The sequence below is a fragment of the Macaca fascicularis genome, chromosome 10 (assembly GCF_037993035.2).
Source record: "Macaca fascicularis isolate 582-1 chromosome 10, T2T-MFA8v1.1".
NCBI lineage: Eukaryota > Metazoa > Chordata > Mammalia > Primates > Cercopithecidae > Macaca > Macaca fascicularis.
This window is the reverse complement of record NC_088384.1, coordinates 6,381,557-6,400,196: the sequence shown is the minus strand read 5'-3', so window position 1 is coordinate 6,400,196 and position 18,640 is coordinate 6,381,557. Positions and strand designations below refer to the sequence as shown.

Genomic DNA, 18,640 nt, shown 5'->3' with positions numbered 1-18,640 from the left:
CCTAGGTTTCCTCAACAGAAAACTGTGCTTCAATCCCAAATCCTCTTTAAGACCAACAGGCCTTAAAGGGAGTTTGCCATTAAAGACCAATGTCTTTTTTTTTTTTTTTTTTTGAGACGGAGTCTGTTGTTTCCCAGGCTGGAGTGTAATGGCACGAGCTCGGCTCACTGCAGCCTCCACCTATCGGGTTCAAGTGATTCTCTTGCCTCAGCCTCCCGGGTAGCTGGGATTACAGGCACGTGCCCACCACGCCTGGCTAATTTTTCTATTTTTAATAGAGACAGGGTTTCACCATATTGGCCAGGCTGGTCTTGAACTCCTGACCTTGTGATCTGTCTGCCTTGGCCTCCCAAAGTGCTGGGATTACAGGCGTGAGCCACGGCGCCCAGCCCCAATATGTCTTAAAGGGAGTTTGGCATTAAAGCACAGTTTTCTGTTGAGGAAACCTAATGTGTTAAAGGGGTTTTGGGATCAAGTGTTCTGTTGAGGACACCTAGGTGTCACCATGCATCAGTCTTCCCTGCATTACACAAGAGGCAGGTTATGTTCCCAGAAAAATTAAAGATGGCCGTACAAGAAATACAGACGTGCCCACACCCGGACTTTGGGGGCGCTGGTTCTGGCCCTGCCACTTGTTACTCTGTTACTTTATTCCACGTGTCATTTGTTACTTTGGAAAGACAAACCTGGGAGTAATACCTTCCTGTCTAGTTCTCAAGTGGCTAAGTGGCCCTGAGCAAGGTTTAAATCCGGCATCGCAAGTACCCTTTGGAGAGGGTTTTAGGGACCGAGAAAGGCAGACTCCACCAAGTGTCTGTCCATCTGTCCGGGCAGCACCGTGTGGCTCAGCGTGCAGGCCGGGCCACATGCCTGGGTTTGACTCCCGTCGCTGGCCCCTGCTGTTTGTTCCAGGCAGTCCCCTAGTGCCTGTGTGCTGGTTTCCTCGTCTGTAAGATGGGGTCGGACCAGCGGCCGCACATAGTAGATGCTATGTGTTGGCTATGAAACCGCCAGTCCACCGTGTGCTCTGTTCACATGCCTTACACATTGAGGGCTGGTCTCTAAACCAGCATGATGTGCACACGTTTCTGTGACCAGCGAGCCCTCTCACACATCACTGTGACTGGTCCTCATGGTCACCTGTGAGGTGGGCAGCACTTTCACCATCTGACAGACGAGGAGCCCAGCTCGCCCCGAGCCATCCAGGCAAGCCTCCAAGCTCGGCCAAATGCTGGCCTAGGGGAGAGAACCTTCTCACGCCCCTCACCTCTGAGAAGAGAGGGCGGGCCGCTGTGCTGCTCATGACCTGGACTGCCTCATCTTCCCACGGACGAGCTGTCAGGGCTGTGTTCCTCCCAAGGTCCCCAGAACAACCAGGGGAAGAGTTCCTGAAGAAATAGGTGGATTTTAGCCACACGGACACAAACTTGGAAACAGCATTTGGCATCCCCTGAGAGCACTCAAATGGGGCTGGGCCAGAAGGCTGGGCCACGCTCGGGGCTCGCTGAGGCTCTCTCCCCACACTTTGGGGCACGACATGACCTGGCTCTGTGCTGCCCTAAGACATGGGTTTGGAACATGAAATCGTGCAGAGCTGAGCCGTCAGGCCTGAGCGGACACTGCTAGAGGAGAGAGAAGGTTCAAATCCCCCATCAAGCACGGTCTCGGACTAGGTTATTACAAAGGGGGAGGGGGAGGTAGGCATCCCAGGAGTCTAACATCCGACCCGACCTAGGCAGAATGATGGGTGACCGTGCCCTGACCCAGCCACACACTTGAACCCTGGAGACTTCAGTGAGGTAGGTGGTGTAAGCCCCATTTCACAGGTGGGCAAATGAGGCAGAGTGAAATGCAATAGCTCGCTTTTAATAATAACATACAAAAGTCTGGAGAAAGCCCCAAAGTAGTCCCCTGTTCCCGGAGCCCAAAGAATAAACAGATGGGCGAACAAGCCCCTCCTCTTCCTTTCCCCCCCCGAGATCCCTAAACACATCGCTGGAAAACCTGAAACATTCCTGGGAACTTCAAACAAAACCAGCCACGAAGAGACCCAGCTTCCAGCTGATTCCCAGTTGGGGAGGGGACCGTGCATCCTTGCAGATGGAAACGCCTTCATGCTGGAGCAGGCTGAGCGCAGGCCTGGGGCTGGGCGGCTGCTCACACGAACCGATGGGAGTGCCCGTGTGAGCCTCTGAGCAACTCCTCTGCCTCAGTGAGCTGGTGTGAGATGGGACCAGCACACGCTGTCAAAGGACGTGAGCTCCAGGAAACCAGGGACGATGAAGCCACCCCCGCCCCCAGAAGGCGGGGCCCCCCCTAGAACCTCCCTGGGATGATGCCAGCCCCACCCCACGTCAGACACGCTTGGGCAGATACCCTGTTCTGCGCGGCTACCGAGGCCTCCCAACCACCCTCAGAATCCACATTCTGCGGGTCCCTCCGTCCGAGGCCCAGCGTGGATGTCCCAGGTTGGAGGTGTGTGTGTTGGCGGTGTTCTTTGGCTGGAAGCAAAAGGCCGTTCTGGCGGGATCGGGGCCGTCTGCTCAGCTGGAGGCCTTTCTGGAACTGGGCGTGGGTGAGGTATTCCCAGCCCAGGGCAAAGCCATCAAACTTCTTGTATTCCCATCTCCTGTTAGAACAAAGTGGTAAACTGGGAAGGATGAGCTGGGACTGACGCGGGTGCTGAAGTTCATCCGCATGGCATTCCAGAATCTTCAACTGGCGTTCCTCAAGAAGGTGTGGACAGTCTGATGCGCTGAGTGCCCTGGCTGGGTGGTTCCGCCTGCTGCTGGGGGCACGAGAACATAGATGCGCCGGTCCGGCCCCGCTCTGGGCATCAGCTGCTCCTCCCGCTCTCTCTCATGGCCGCTCAGCAGCTCTAGTCCTGTTTGGGTGCAGAGGGCTCTCCAGAGATGGGTGGGGGGCGACGGGCGGGGGCACAGGGCGGAGCAGAGCCAGCAGGGGAGGGAAGAGGCACTTCAGTTTGGGCTGGTGTTCGTGGAGTCGGCCCTGGCCCCGGGAGTCGAGTGGCCTCGCCTGGCTGCGGCTCCAGCACTGGCGGGTCACAGGAGGCCCCGGTGGCGGTGGACAGGTAGGCACTTGGCAGCACTCCCAGGGCTGGGCCCGGCCGGGGCTCTGCACAGGCTCCGCACGTGGCTAGGTCATCAGGATGGGCTTCTGCCGAACTTCCAGGATGTCTAGGGCCGGCAGGAGGGAAGCAGGTGAAACAGTAACCCTCAACAGCAGTGAGTGCTAAGCAGTGCCACTTCTGAAGGAAGCCCGCCTCGGCCACTCACGCATCTCCTCTCCAGGCCTCACAGACTGCAGAGGAGACGTGTCTCCACCATCCCCACCCTGCAGACTGGGAAACGGGCCTGCAGCAACGGCACACCCTGCAGGGGCTCAGGTGCAAGCTGGTGTGGGGGCCAGAGCCACGGCCTGTCACAGCTGCTGCAGGCCTGGGTCGGCGAGGTGGCCCAAGAGCCTCCAATCGCCTGTGAATCACACACACCCGGGCATGTGGCCACTCGAGGGGACAGCAGGTGTGCCAGAAAGGTGAGCAAAGGGAGGATTCTGGGAAAGCTACGGCTCCACCCAAAGTCTGAGACAAGGAGGCCAAGAGCCCTGCAAAGAAACCCACCGACAGGACGGGGCGGGACGACTCCGGGTGGCTCGCAAGCACCAAGGCCCTGGAGGTAGAGCTGGCTGTGAGGGCGGCAGCTTCCCTGTTAAAATCAGCCAGCGTTACCTGTTAAAATCCGATGCAGCGGCAAAGTGACGTAGGTTAAGTGTGCATAGAGAAGGAAGTTTCCATCTGCTCTGTTCAGCTTCAGCCAGGACCCAACCAGGGACCGTCCCGTGCCCGACAGGGACCGAGACCGCAGGTTGGTTGCATTGTGCAGATCGGCTGGAGGAGAGAAAGCCAGGTCAAGGCCCACAGCACGGGCTGCGGGGGGAAGAGCAGGACGCCAGCTCCCAGGCCAGGCTGAGGCCACGCTCTGCTGAGGCCGGGACGCTCCTTACCAACACCCCCACACCAGCACCCACGCACTCCAGAGCGGCCGCCTCCTCGCCCGTGACACCCCTCCCCCCTCCTCCATCCAGACCCACGCCTCCACCTCCAGGAAGGCTTTGGCCACCCCTCATCTCTCCCTTCTCTGTCTCGAGCTCAGTCTCCTCCAGGGGGGCTGGTACACAGAGCGTGTAATTCTCTGCTTCCGCGGGCCCTGTCCCTGGAACTAGGCACTGCCACCTGCAGAGCATGGGAGGGGCAAGCCTGGGCCGACCTGCACCGTTACCCAGTCCTGCGGTCCCGGCTGGGGGAACCTGCCCCAGAGAGGTAGACTAGGGCAGTGATCAATACTTCTCACTGACTCGGGAACGGGCCCAGGTGGGGAAGGGGCTGGCCCAAGTTCACACAAGAGCAGGTCGAGGCCAGTGCTGGAGTCCCTGACCCGGGCCTTGCATAGGCGGGGCCCCTGCCTCTTGGTTCCAGCAGTCAGGACAAAGGCTGCCACCTCTTCTGACCAATGCTGCAGCCCCAGCTCCCCGCTGGGGGAGGTGCTCAGTGGGAGTTATCAGCGAATCCTTCACTTCCTTATTTTTTTTTTTTGGAGATAGTCTCACTCTTGTTGCCCAGCCTGGAGTGCAATGGTGCAATCTCGGCTCACTGCAACCTCTGCCTCCCGGGTTCAAGCAATTCTCCTGCCTCAGCCTCCAGAGTAGCTGGGATTACAGGCTCCTGCCACCACGCGGGGCTAATTTTTTGTGTTTTTAGTAGAGACGGGGTTTCACCATGCTGGCCAGGCTGGTCTCGAACTCCTGACCTTAGGTGATCCACCCACCTCGGCCTTGCTAAATGCTGGGATTACAGGTGTGAGCCACTGCGCCTGGCCAATCCTTCACTTCCATACACTCAACAGACAGGCACACAGTGCAGAGCCAGGCGCCCACTGGGTCCTGAGGATGACGGTGAGGAAGGCACGTGGTCCACGCCAGCAGAGCGTGGCAGAACCTCCCAACCTGTCTGTGATGGCCACCCCTGTCCTCAGGAGCCATTTCCCACAGGGTCTGCTGAGTGGCATTTTAAATATGCTAATCTGATTGTGTCACTCCCTTGCTTAAAACCCCCCCATGGCCTCCCTGGGGGCTCTGGGAACGACTCCTGTATTCTGGACAGTCACTGAGCGCGGACAGGGAGCAGGTGCAGGCGCTCAGGAGAGAGTGCAGACTGCCTGGGCAGGACTGCGGGGCACAGGAACACCCAGATACAGACACCCAGAGTCTGGGGGACAGAGGCACAGGAGGCTGGGGGGAGGCTGCACGAGGTGGCGACTCTGTCACCAAAGAGCACACGGTCCTGGGAGGCTGCACAGAGCTAGCAAGGCCGGGCCTCCCCCTGAGGGTGAGCTGACCCAAGGGAGGGGAGCCCTCCTCTCTCCCTCCACAGCCGGTGTGTGTGGAGCCATCAGATCACCCATCGGCCTTTTTTTTTTTTTTTTTGAGACGGAGTCTTGCTTTGTCACCCAAACCGGAGTGCAGTGGCCGGATCTCAGCTCACTGCAAGCTCCGCCTCCCGGGTTCCCGCCATTCTCCTGCCTCAGCCTCCCGAGTAGCTGGGACTACAGGCGCCCGCCACCTCGCCCGACTTGTTTTTTGTATTTTTTAGTAGAGACGGGGTTTCACCGTGTTAGCCAGGATGGTCTCGATCTCCTGACCTCGTGATCCGCCCGTCTCGGCCTCCCAAAGTGCTGGGATTACAGGCTTGAGCCACCGCGCCTGGCCCCATCGGCCTTCTTAAGCAGGCTGAAAGGTCTTAGAAAGGTGGGGAATCCCCTGAAACTGACATACTGCTGCACATCTGGGCTCCAAGCACTCTGCCAAGGAGATGCCTGGGCCCACCAGGACGGGACCCCCGGAGGCAGCCATTTCTGTCCGTCCCCGGCTCTACCCTCAGCTCCTGGAGGCGTGGCTGGCACATGGCACCCACTCTCTAAGTGTTGCTGAATGAACAAATGAATGAATAAATAAATGGTCTGGATCAAGAGGAGACTGAAGGGTGCGGGGGCCCTAGGGCACGGAGTAGGGGGTCACCTCCGCCGTCGTCCTCCCGGAAGAACTCCTCGCTGTCGTTGGCCGAGTGAGACTTCTTCATCTCGGCGATCCGGTTCCGGGGCACCTTCCTCTTGAGGGATGGGGAGAAGAAGGCGGGCCGGTTGTTCCGCTCTGGGGTGGGGGGCGTGCTGAAGGAGGTCACCTGGGAACAAGGATCCAAAGTCACCAGAGCAGAATAGCCCCATACCCGGGGGTCCCAACGCCCCTCCTCTCCCGTCCTCAAACAACCTGACACAGCTCCCAGGGAAGAGGCCGCTCGGCCAAGAGGATCCAGCCCCAACTGGCCCGTGCTAGGTGGGGCCTAGAGACTGGAAGATGCGTTCCAGCCCAGGGGCCAGCAGGCCACCTGGCCACCAGTGCTGCCCGAGGAGCGACCAGGCTGCTGCCGCAAATGGCAGAAAGACCCCGTCCTCTGGGCCTCAGACACTGGTTAGGGGGATGTTCAAGCACAAATGAACAACAGTTGCTGACGCTGAGTGAGCACTGGCCCCACAGAGACCCACCGAGCCTCCCAGCTCCATGAGACAGGGGCTAGCGTCAGCCCATCTGACGGATGAGGAAACTAAAGCAGGGACTGAGACCTTGGCTTGCCTGTGGTCACCAAGCAGGATGGCAGCAGCCCTGTCTTCTGTCCTCCAGGGGACACGCTCCTTAACCTACTTCTCAGGGCTGAAGTGGCCCCATCCCTCTTGTTCCCAGCACCCCTCACAGGAGATGCTGTGCTAAGTGTCTCTAGGCCTCTGTCTCCTCCCCACTTCTAATCACGTTTGGTTCTGGTCACCAAACATTCACACCCACTCAGGGCCAGGCAGCCACAGCACTAAGGACAGATAGGCACACCGCAGGTCCCTGCCCTCAAGGAGCTCACAGTCTGCTGGGGTGACAGACTCAGAGAGTGACAACCATAGACAGCATGCTGGCTGTGGAGACAGAGAAAGAGAAGCACAGGATACATGAAGCACAGAGGCAAAAAGGATCCACAGCCTGGGAAATCAGGGAAGGCTTCCTGGAGGAGACGCCGCTGGAGCTGGGTCTTGAAGGACGAGTAGGAGTTCGCCAGGTGAAGAAGGGGGGGAAGGGCGTTCCAGCCAGAGGGAACTTAGCCCATCTCCTCCCTCCTCCCCATGCCAACAAGAATCTGAGGAGCAGGATGAGCTGGGACCGAGACTTCGGGAGCCCCGTCAGCCTCCTCGTCAAGGCTCCGACATCCACCAAAGTCCTGGCAGCTGCTGGGCTCCAGACGGTGTTCCCACAAGCCGGGGAAGGTTTTCAAAAGATAAAAGAAACAAACAGCACCAACCACAATACACAGAGTCAGCATGTGTCACGCACTGGCTCCAGACGACCCCGCAGGAGAAGGAGACAGGTAATAGCAGGCGCACAGGTGGCAGTCCCCAGGGGCCAGCCCCGCTGCTGACCCTGTGTGACCCTAGCACGTCCCTCCCCCTGAATCCCACGGCTGCCCAGTTGCTAAGGCACCAGGGACTTTCACACCCCTCACAACCACTCCCACTGGACAGATGGGAAAACCAAGGCTCAGGCAGGTCTAGTGAGCTATGGTCACTCAGCCCTCACGCTGTGGCTGGAGACGGCACCCACATTTGTCCAGCCCAGAGCTCGGGCCACATCTTCATAAGGACTTTCACACACACATTTTGTCAGAGTCCCAGGGGATAATTAAGGACCAGGAATAAGAACCAGGCCCTTTATCTCAGAAAGGAACTCAGAAATATAAACCACCTCATTCCAAAGATGAGAGAGGCCGCTGCCTGCCGTTCTCACCCATCTTTGCAAAACATAGCACTTGCTGTCTTTGGATTGTAAAACACATTCATTACAGAAGATACTCCCCCCACCCCAACAAAAAAAAGGTATACAGAAGAGAAAGAAAACCAACATCTGACCGCCTGGAGATAAGTATGGTTAAGATCTTTCTCGAATTAAAAGTATAACAAACACACACTCCCTCATCGCAGGCATGTCTGCAGTAAAGCATTGATTACATTCCCATGCGTCTGCTTTCCAAGTAGGTCAACAGCAACTACAGCGGCTGCCACCTGGGAATCCTCCTGAGGGCCAAGCCCCAGACTCCTCAGAGCCTCCCAAATACTGAAGGGGCAGGTATCCTCGTGCCCTGTTTCTAGATGAGAAAACTGAGGCTTGGAGAGGAAGAGACACACCCAAGGTTGTGAGAGCAGCAGAGCAGGATTCCGGCTGTGGGCGGCATCTCTCCTGGACAACGGCTGGGCAGGACTGCCCCGGACCTGTGCCACGGGCACCCCCCGCCCAGCACACCTGTCCTCTTCCAAGACCTACGGCTCTGGGCAGCCCCTCTGCAAGAACCAGGCAGAGCAAAGCAGCCAGTGGGCTGGAGGCCTTCTCCTGTCTGTGCCCCACTACAGGCTGCTGGGAGCAAAGCCACTGCTGACCTCAGCCTCCCGCCCTGGGGAAGGAGGGTGGCCTCGAGACAGAGCAGGGGCCCAAGCCCAGTGCTATCCCAAGACAGCGTGTGACCTGGCGCAAGCTGGCAAGTCTGGTTTCCAGGTGTGCGAGGCAGGAACGCCTCTCCTGCAGCAGTGCTTCGTACAAACCGCGGGGCAGAGCTGGGTGGTCTAGGCCTCTGCATGCTCTGGCTGGCCCTCAGCCACCATCATTCCCATCTGACTCACCGGGGAAGGCTGGCCATGTACCCACGCTCACCCAGCAGGTCCACCCAGCAGGTCCACCCAGGCAGGCGCCAGGGCCGGGCCTGGGTCCCCAGCCAGTCTTTTCTGCCCACTGGCCCTGTGGACTCAGCCTGGCTTTGCGGCATCTCAGGGAGGCAGAAAGAGGCCTGGCCCAGCACCAGCCTGCGGTGTGACCTTGGCCAGGCACAGCCCTCCAGGTCTGCAAGGCAGGAACACCTCCCCCGCAGCAGCGCCTCCTACAAACCACTGAGCAAAGAGAAGGGCTGGGGGTCCGGCCTCCGCACGCTCGGCACCTCGGCCTGCACACTGGTGGGTGGGGATGATGACATCTTTGTCCCCGGGGGGCCGTGAGCACGGGGGAAGACAGTGGAAAGTGAACCCGAGGGACAGGAGCCCCAGCCCCCAGCCATGCAGCCCTTACCCGCTCGTGCATGGGCGAAGCTGGGCTGGAGTCCTCTTCAGTCCCACAGGGGGACGTGTCACCTGTGGACACTCGGCTGACCGCCATCTCGGCGTGGCCCTTGCCCTGGGGGCCCTTCATGCGCACAAACTCCATGTTGTTGTACTTGTAGAAGCCAAACGACATCTTCTGTGCCATGCGGGCGGCCACGCTCACCTGGGGGCCGGCGGGGCAGCCTGAGTCAGGGAGGTGGCGATGGCTCCATGGGGCCCCTCCCCGGGACATGAACAGCCAGGGTGACCATCCCTCAAGGAGCGGGGGCTGCCCAGGAGGGAGGGTCTGAGCCAGCAGGCGAGGCAGCTGGAATGGAACCACATCCCTGCCTGGTGCCCCTCCTGGCACCCCTCCCACCGCCCCATGAACCACACGCCAAGCTGAGGACAGGGCGCCAGGCTGAGGACAGGGCGCCAGGCTGAGGACAGGGCGCCAGGCTGGCAGCAAGGCTGGCTGTAGATGGTGCCTGCTGGGGGACAGCAGCCTGCCCACATCTGCTTGCTTAGTTGGGGGCGACTCGGAGCGCTTCCAGGGCCAGTCGCAGGAAGCGAGTGACACTATCAGCCATCACTTCCTAGGGAACTAGAGACTGAGGAAGTCCCGCTCATTTCAGATGAAGGCAAGCGGCCCGCGTGGGCTGAGGCCGACCATGAAGAATGATGTGAAGAGGGCCAGGGAGCGCCTAGAAGGAGCCCGGGGGCTGCGGGTGCCCCTGGTGGCCGCTACCACGCAGAAGCAGGCTGGGAGGCCTCGTGGTGTGGACCAAGGTGGGCTGTAGAGCCGCCGACCCCGGGCCCGGGAGCGCCTGTGAGGCCGCCCCGCACTCACCCGGTTGTCATACACCTTCTTGAGCGCCTCATAGCGGATGGAGCCCTGAAAGATGACCCCCTGGAACGTGTTGGTTTTGTCACTGGCCACCAGCTCCACACAGACCATCTCTCCTTCTCCCACAGTCATGTCGCTGAACACCTGGGGCAGGGCACAGAGAGACAAGGACATGACCATCAGCTCCCACCGCCCACACCACAGCCTGGCCCAACCGGCAGGGAGGGCTGCTCGGAAAACCCATTGTACAGGGGACAGCTGGCTCTCTGTCACACACTCCTGTGGCCCCATGCCCTCCAAGGCCCATGGGACAGGAACAGCCTCACATTGGGGCAGGGGCTGAGCAGCAGAGGAGGACAGGGACCCTTACGGAGACGCTGGGACTGGCGGAAGATGCACGCCCTCATGACGGTTCACCAGGACCGTAGGCCACTGTCTGGGCCCCTCCACACCGCCTGGGGTGCCCAGCCCTGCCCGCCACATCTTTGAGGCTCCTGTGTAGCCAAAGGCTCAGTGGTGGTGGCAGGGTGACTGCCCACCTGGGGTGACAATATCAGACTAAGGTGCCACAGGCCCTATCCTGCCGCCTTAACGAGTCGTTGCTCCCAGGGTCTGGCGCACAGACTGAGCTCCGAGGACACAAAGACTTAGATGCAAATCTCAGCTCTGCCACGCAGGAGCTGCGTGTGCCTGGGGAGGGGACACGACCTCCCCGAGCCTGGGATCTTCCTGCGGACGCGCATGCCTTCCTTCTCAGTCCTCAGGACCCTAAGGGCCTCGGATGCGCACAAGGACCCCGACCAGGGCCTCAACAGAGGAGAGACACGGGTGGGCAGAGCGGGGAGTGAGGCGCGACCGGCTCCCTCCCCACCCTCCCAGCGCCCTGTGTTTCTCAGTGAGTCTCATTCTGCCCAGGCCCGTTTCCCAAACCTTAAAACAAAGGCTTGGCCCAGATAACTCCGGAAACCCCATCCCTCTTTGACATCCTAGGATTCCAAGTCAGTGCAGGCGTGGAGGTGCTTCTTTATAGTTTACTGGCACTAATAATGGCTCCTCCCGCCCGGGCAGCGCTGCTTGCGAGAGTGTATGAGGCATCCCCCCACTCAGGAGCCTTTTGGTCTTCAGCCCTGACGCGACAGTAAGGAGGACAGGTGACAGTAAGTAGGACAGGCGACAGTAAGGAGGACAGGCGACAGTAAGTGGGACAGGCGACAGTAAGTGGGACAGGCGACAGTAAGTGGGACAGGCGACAGTAAGGAGGACAGGCGACAGTAAGGAGGACAGGCGACAGTAAGGACAGGCGACAGTAAGGAGGACAGGCGACAGTAAGGGGGACAGGCGACAGTAAGGGGGACAGGCGACAGTAAGGGGGACAGGCGACAGTAAGGGGGACAGGGGACAGTAAGGAGGGCAGGCGACAGTAAGGAGGGCAGGCGACAGTAAGGAGGACAGGCGACAGTAAGGACAGGCGACAGTAAGGAGGACAGGCGACAGTAAGGAGGACAGGCGACAGTAAGGACAGGCGACAGTAAGGAGGACAGGCGACAGTAAGGAGGACAGGCGACAGTAAGGAGGACAGGTGACAGTAAGGACAGGCGACAGTAAGGAGGACAGGCGACAGTAAGGACAGGCGACAGTAAGGACAGGCGACAGTAAGGAGGACAGGCGACAGTAAGGAGGACAGGTGACAGTAAGTAGGACAGATGACAGTAAGTAGGACAGATGATCATGACACTGCTTTTACAGAGGAGGAAGCGGAGGCTGCGCCAGGGGAATTCACCTGCCCACAAGCAAACACCAGGAAGAGAGCGAGCCACGTCTGCCTCAGCTGGACTCTTCCCGGCTCCAAGCCACCCACGCCTTTCTGCAAGGCTAAGGCGGGGGGGAGAAGCGCCTGACACCCATATCCCGAGGAGGGGAAGCTAAGGAGAGGGGCCCTGCATGGAGCTCACCTCCTCGAAGCTGTCAATCATGAAGAAGATGTTGGGGTAGCTGATCTTGGACTCTTCCCCTTTGCTGTCCATGGGGTGTTTACTCGGGGACGCGAACACTTGCTGGAAGAAAGCAGATGTGGAGGACAAGTGAGGCCCTGCCCCGCACACAGGCCCCGAGTCAGTCCAAGCCAGTAGAGAGAGGCCACCTGGCCCAGAGCCGGTCCAAAGCCACAGACCTCCCCGGAGATGTGAGGGATAAGCTGATTCTGTGCTCCTCGAATGGGATACAGGATCCCAGGAGCTCAGCGGATTTCTGGAGTCAGACCCCTCACCTCAGGGGCAGAGAAGTAAGCGGGAGGACTTGTCTCTCTCAAATGCTGGGCAGCCAGAGGTCTACCACGCGGGGGCTGAACTGGCAGTTGGGAGGCGGGGGCTCCCACGCCAGGGCTCACCTGAGATTTCTTCTTATGGATGTGAATGTCCCCGCCATCGGCACGTGTGCACACCGCACAGGTCACCATGTAGTCCAGCTAGAAGAGAGCATGGTTCAGCACGCAGGGAGGGGTCAGCCACCCCTCGGGGCCAATCCGCAGCCCCAGCCATCCACCCCATACCTTCTGCAGGATGAGATTCAGGCAGACGCTCTCCTCCCAGTCGATGTCAGGGTCTCCCAGGCCTGGTAGCTTCTTGGAGTCCCGCCGGTACACCTCCACCTCCACCTCGGGCTCAGTCGCCTGCGAGGCCCACAGCAGAAGTGAGTGTCCAGGGCCCACTGTGGTCCAGGTGCTCTTCTTCGCCCTGACTACTATGCTGGGCAGGTATTACGACAGACAAGGACTCTACTTCTTTTTTGTCATTATTTTTTGTGACAGGGTCTCACACTGTTGCCCAGGCTGGAGGTGCAATCACAGCTCACTGTAGCCTCAACCTCTTGGGCTCAAATAATCCTCTCACCTCAGCCTCCCAAGCATCGGGGACCACAGGCACATGCTACCACACCCGGCTAATTTTTAAGATTTTTTGTAGACATGGGGTTTCGCCATGTTGTCCAGGCTGGTCTCGAACCCCGGGGCTCAGGTGAGCCTCCTGCCTCGACCTCCCAAAGTGCAGGGATTACAGGTGTGAGCCACTGTGCCCGGCCAGAACTCCAATTCTTGTTCCCCAGTTCTCTAGTGATGGGAGATGGGACACGGGGACCATCCATTCTCCTCGCTGAGCCTCAGTTTCTTCATCTGTATAATGGACTAAGGGCATCTTCCCCTCAAAGTTGTCACAATGATTTGAAGAGCTAATATTTGCTAAGTGGCACCAATGATAATAGTGATCCCTATTGAGCTCTTAGTGGATGGCGGGATCTGGGCTACACATTTCACAAATTATTAATCCTTTCACAGCAACCCTGCAAGGCAGGTATTAGCCCAGTTTTAACAGATCAGAGTCAAGTTTACTGAAGATCAAATAATAAACACAAATCAGAGAGAAAGCAAAGCATGTCTATACCTCTCCTAGGAGACTGGCTTTCAATTTCTTTTTTTTTTTGAGACAGAATCTCTCTCTGTCACCCAGGCTAGAGTGCAGCACGATCTCGGCTCACCGCCTCCTGGATTCAAGTGATTCTCCTGCCTCAGCCTCCTGAGTAGCTGAGACTACAGGCACGCGCCACCACACCTGTCTAATTTTTGTATTTTTAGTAGAGATGGGGTTTCGCCATGTTGGTCAGGCTGGTCTCGAACTCCTGACCTCAGGTGATCCGCCTGCCTTGGCCTCCCAAAGTGCTGGGATTACAAGCATGAGCCACTGCGCCCGGCCTCAATTACTTTTTTTTTTTTTTTTTTGAGACAGAGTCTTGCTCTGTGGTCCAGGCTGGAGTGCTGGAGTGCAGTGGTACAATCTCAGCTCACTGCAAGCTCCACCTCCAGGTTTCATGCCATTCTCCTGCCTCAGCCTCCCGAGTAGCTGGGGCTACAGGCGCCCGCCACCTCGCCCGGCTAAATTTTTTTTTTGTATTTTTAGTGGAGACGGGGTTTCACCATGTTAGCCAGGATGGTCTCGATCTCCTGACCTTGTGATCTGCCCGCCTCGGCCTCCCAAAGAGCTGGGATTACAGGTGTGAGCCACCGCGCCCGGCCTCTTTTAGTTTTTGAGATGGAGTCTCGCTCTGTCACCCAGGCTGGAGTACAGTGGAACGGTCTCAACTCACTGCAACCTCCACCTTCTGGGTTTGCGTGATTCTCCTGCCTCAGCCTAACAAGTAGCTGAGATTACAGGCATCTGCCACCACACCTGGCTGATTTTTTTTTTCTTGTATTTTTAGTAGAGACAGGGTTTCACCATGGTGGCCAGGCTGATCTCGAACTCCTGACCTCAAGTGATCTACCCGCCTCAGCCTCCCAAAGTGCAGGGATTACAGGCGTGAGCCATCATGCCCGGCCTGGCTTTCAATTTTGATGCAGCTGTGCTGACTGGGGGCCTCTGGTCCTGGTCGCTCTCACAGACTCGGGCTCCGAGGGGCTGGGCATTGCTGGGCTCCCTTGCGGGTGCACAGGCCTGCGCCCCCCGGGGCAGAGCTGGGATCTATGGAAAGAGATGCAGGAGGCCAGCCTTGCCTAGGAGTGAGAAACAGACGTCTCCGGGTGGGGGGCCTCCCACTTCCACCGCCTGTGCGGCTCTGCAGTCACCCCGAGCCCCTGAGCTGAGGGTCCTAGGGCTCACAAGACTCTGCTGCTCCTCCTGGTCTCGCTTCATTGATCGTTCATTTGATTTTGCTCAGCAAAGCATTATGGACTCAGTGAATGAAAGGCTCGTGGGCACGACTGTGGGCACAGCTGTTCAGGGCAGCCCACCGCACAGGCAGGCAAAAGAGCAGGTTCCCCATCAGAAAGGTGCCCGTGTGTGCACCAAAGCCAGGCCCGAGAGAACACTGGGAGCTGCCTGGTACCCACTGACAGGAGGGTGGCCAGGCCACCACGGTACACTCCACAGGCATTACACTGCAGTGAGACCAGACAGAGTGCAACCACCTGTGTCAACAGGCATGCCTCACAAACATGACACAGAAAGAAAGAAGCCTGAAACAAAATATACTACTATACTGCCCGGTTCCAATGTACGAGCTGTGAGAACAGGCAGAACCCACCAAGGCCACACACATGAGCTGTGAGAACAGACAAAACCCATCAACTCCACACACATGAGCTATGAGAAGACAGAACCCGCCCGACTCCACACACAGGGGCTGTGAGGACACAGAACCCACTGACTCCACACACATGAGCTATGAGAACAGACAAAACCCACTGACTCCACACACACGAGCTGTGAGGACAGAACCTGCCCGACTCCACACACATGAGCTGTGAGAACAGACAGAACCCGCCAACTCCACACACATGAACTGTGAGGACAGACAAAACCCACTGACTCCACACACACGGGCTGTGAGGACACAGAACCCGCCTGACTCCACACACACGGGCTGTGAGGACACAGAACCCACTGACTGCACACACACACGGGCTGTGAGGACACAGAACCCACTGACTCCACACACACGGGCTGTGAGGACACAGAACCTGCCTGACTCCACACACACGGGCTGTGAGGACACAGAACCTGCCTGACTCCACACACACGGGCTGTGAGGACACAGAACCCACTGACTCCACACACACGGGCTGTGAGGACACAGAACCCACTGACTCCACACACACGGGCTGTGAGGACACAGAACCCACTGACTGCACACACATGGGCTGTGAGGACACAGAACCCACTGACCACACACACGGGCTGTGAGGACACAGAACCCACTGACTGCACACACACGGGCTGTGAGGACACAGAACCCGCCTGACTCCACACACACGGGCTGTGAGGACACAGAACCCACTGACTGCACAGGAGGGTGAGCCCTGGGGTGGGGTGAAGGGGCCTCAGTGTTCTGGTCACTCTGTATCTCGGGGCTGGTGAAACCAGGTGTTCAGTCTAAAAAATCAAGCTGTGTACACCTTTGTTCTTCCGTATAGATGTTATATTGAAAACAATCTACCAAAAAGGAAAAGGTGACACTGGGGTCAGGGCTTCGCTGCTGGCAAGCTGTGTGACCCGGGGGAGCTTCCTCCCTGTCTCTGAGCTTTGGTTTTCTGAGTGGGTGTGAAGATGATCTGCACCTTAGGGTCCTGAGGTGTCCCGGGACCATGACACAGGGCTCGGGCCACCAGCGCAGAGCCAGCAGCACACAGTTAGGTCCCCCTCCTGCCAAAGGCACAATGGGCTGCCCAGGAACATGGAGCGTTTTGTTCAGGGCTGGAGCAAACAGAGGGCAGGAAATCCAGGACATCCCTCCCTAGGAAAGGCTGGACTGGGGATGTCCCTCGTGCCCTGGAGCACTGCGGGGTTCCCGGCATTCTGTCCCCCTGATACTGCAGCTCCTGCCAATCCACCCTCCCCTGCTAGGTGCAGGAGGCCCGGCCGGTTGCTATGGCGACCGGGTACCAGCGGGATGGGCATGGGGAGGGGGCGGGAAGCAGCCAGGCTGCCGCAGAGGACTTGCAGTGCGCAGGCGCCTCTGCAGGGCCCCCACCTCCATCCAGGGCTCAGGGCTTTTGCCAGGAGGGTCTCCCCATCTCCCCATCAGCGCCTCCAGCCCGCCCCCTGCAGGCCACCCTCAGCACTGCAGCCCGGCAAGCTGGGAAAAATGCCAAGTTGGGGCAGCCCCAGGACTCCACCCCCCACCAGGCCCCGCAATCTCCATCGGCCAAGTCTGGCAGGTCCCATGTGGCACCCATCACACACCCTCCCGCTCTGCACTCGCTGGTCCCTCCACGGGGCGTGTCAGCCCACTGCTGCCCGCTCTCTCTGTCCTACAATCTGCCCACCAGATGTCACCTTCTGCACTCTCCCCACCGCCCCGCTCCTCTTCCCACCATCACAGCACTGATGGCTCCGTACCACTGGCTACACTGTCTGTCTGTCCCAACAGACTGAGGCCAGATATGAGTCATTTCTGTGCTCCCAGCACTGAGTGTGGGGGGGCATCTGCACATGGTTCACAGTGGGTGTCACAACGGAATATTCTAGCATGTGAATAGCTGGACTGCCACCTGCTCCCGTGGGACTCAGGCTTCCCTGACCTTGACACCCCCAAATTTTCAGCAGAGCTTGGATGTGGCCCCATCCCCACTGCTCCAAATTCCTCAGGCCTGGATCTAGGGCTGTGCTTTCTCAGTGGAGGGCTCTCACCTTTAACTTCTCCTCCACCCAAGACGGACCCCTCATCTGATGTTCCTTTCTCCTCCCCCTACCCCAGCCTATCTGGGGTGCACACAACCCATCCTCCCACCTCCCTGTCTGCCCTCTTGACCAGAGTCGTGACCTCTCTGGAATCAAAATTCAAAGTACAGCTGACAGTATCTCAAATGCGCCAAGTCCTCGTTAGAGCCCCTGCTTGCAGCAGACTCTGCCTTGGGGAAAAGACCAACATTTGGGGGTGGGGGAAAGGTTCTCTGCAACCTGAACTCCAGCAGAAGCTGAGAGGCCGGAGTGGACGGAGACAGGGGCAGGGTCCACAGCCCTGGGACGACAGAGGGCCTGAGCCTCTGAGTTCCAGCTCCCATGGGTGAGAGCAGTGCCTCCCCCCAGAGCTGTGCTGAGGTTAGAGAAGCCTGTGCCCGCCATGAGGGTCACGGGCAGTGAGGATCCCGAGGCACCAGCCACCTCCCTGCCAAGGGCACTCATGTGGTCACGCCAACCCCAAACATCCCAGCCTCCCAGGTGTCCACAATGGGAGGGCCCTCACCTTTCAGGGCACCTGCCCTGATCCCCCTTTACCCCAGAGAGGAGATGACCTGGCAATGTCATATGGTAAACCAGGGGGAAGCAAGACTGGCCATGAAAGCTGGTCTCTCGACTGCACACCCAGACAGGGCGGGCGTGGCAGCAGGTTCTGAGGGGCCGTGAGCCAGCTCCAGAAGGTTCTTACTCAGGGATCCCATCACCAGTCAGTCCGTCCTCCTCTTCATCCCTCCCAGAAAGCATCCCCTGCCTGCCTGAGTGGCTCCAGTCCCTGCCCACCTGCCACTGAAACTGCTGTGCTAAGGCCGCCACCCCTCCCTGGTACCAAATCCAATGGGCCCTTCAGACACTGCACCCCACTGGCTGCCCCCACTTCTCCAGACTTCCCCTCCTGGGCAGCCCTCCCCTCCTGGGTGGCCCTCCCCTCCTGGGCGGCCCTCCCCTCCTGGGCTGCCCTCCCCTCTCCTGGCTCCTCCCCCACCTCTCTGGCCAGTTGCTCATGGTCTCTTGCTGGTCCCTCCAAAGTGGGGCTAGCTCAGGGCTCAGGGCCAGCATGAAGGCACCCAGGCCTGCCCACTTGCAGAAAATCCATCCCGCATGTGTTCAGGCTCAGAAAATGGGCCCAAGGCAAGGCCAGGCTCCAGGTAATCCCTACATTAGCCTCTGCCCGCAAACATGGCCCCAGAGTCACAGAGCCAGGCAGGCTGCAAGTTCTAGACCTGGCTCCACGGCCCTCTCATTTCTTGTTTTTAAAGGAAAACAAAAGCATGTCCATGTCTGGCATATGGGGTTGCTTAAACATTTTACAAACTGCAAAAGCCTGTGAAAAACAG

General features: G+C 58.7%; 1 protein-coding gene across 2 annotated transcripts in view; it reads right to left on the bottom strand.

The window, feature by feature from the left end:
- Nucleotides 1-1,845: 1,845 nt before the first annotated feature.
- Nucleotides 1,846-18,640, bottom strand: part of KIAA0930 (KIAA0930 ortholog) — a 47,138-nt gene continuing 30,343 nt past the window's right edge. For both annotated transcript variants that reach the window (XM_045363460.3, XM_065522005.2), the window contains exons 3-10: nucleotides 12,629-12,748; nucleotides 12,467-12,544; nucleotides 12,033-12,134; nucleotides 10,084-10,224; nucleotides 9,223-9,417; nucleotides 6,094-6,256; nucleotides 3,749-3,907; nucleotides 1,846-3,197 (exon numbers count right to left, since the gene is read on the bottom strand). In XM_045363460.3, coding sequence (XP_045219395.2) covers nucleotides 3,157-3,197; nucleotides 3,749-3,907; nucleotides 6,094-6,256; nucleotides 9,223-9,417; nucleotides 10,084-10,224; nucleotides 12,033-12,134; nucleotides 12,467-12,544; nucleotides 12,629-12,748 — 999 coding nt within the window. In that variant the 3' untranslated portion in view covers nucleotides 1,846-3,156. The remainder of the gene's footprint in view (nucleotides 3,198-3,748; nucleotides 3,908-6,093; nucleotides 6,257-9,222; nucleotides 9,418-10,083; nucleotides 10,225-12,032; nucleotides 12,135-12,466; nucleotides 12,545-12,628; nucleotides 12,749-18,640) is intronic.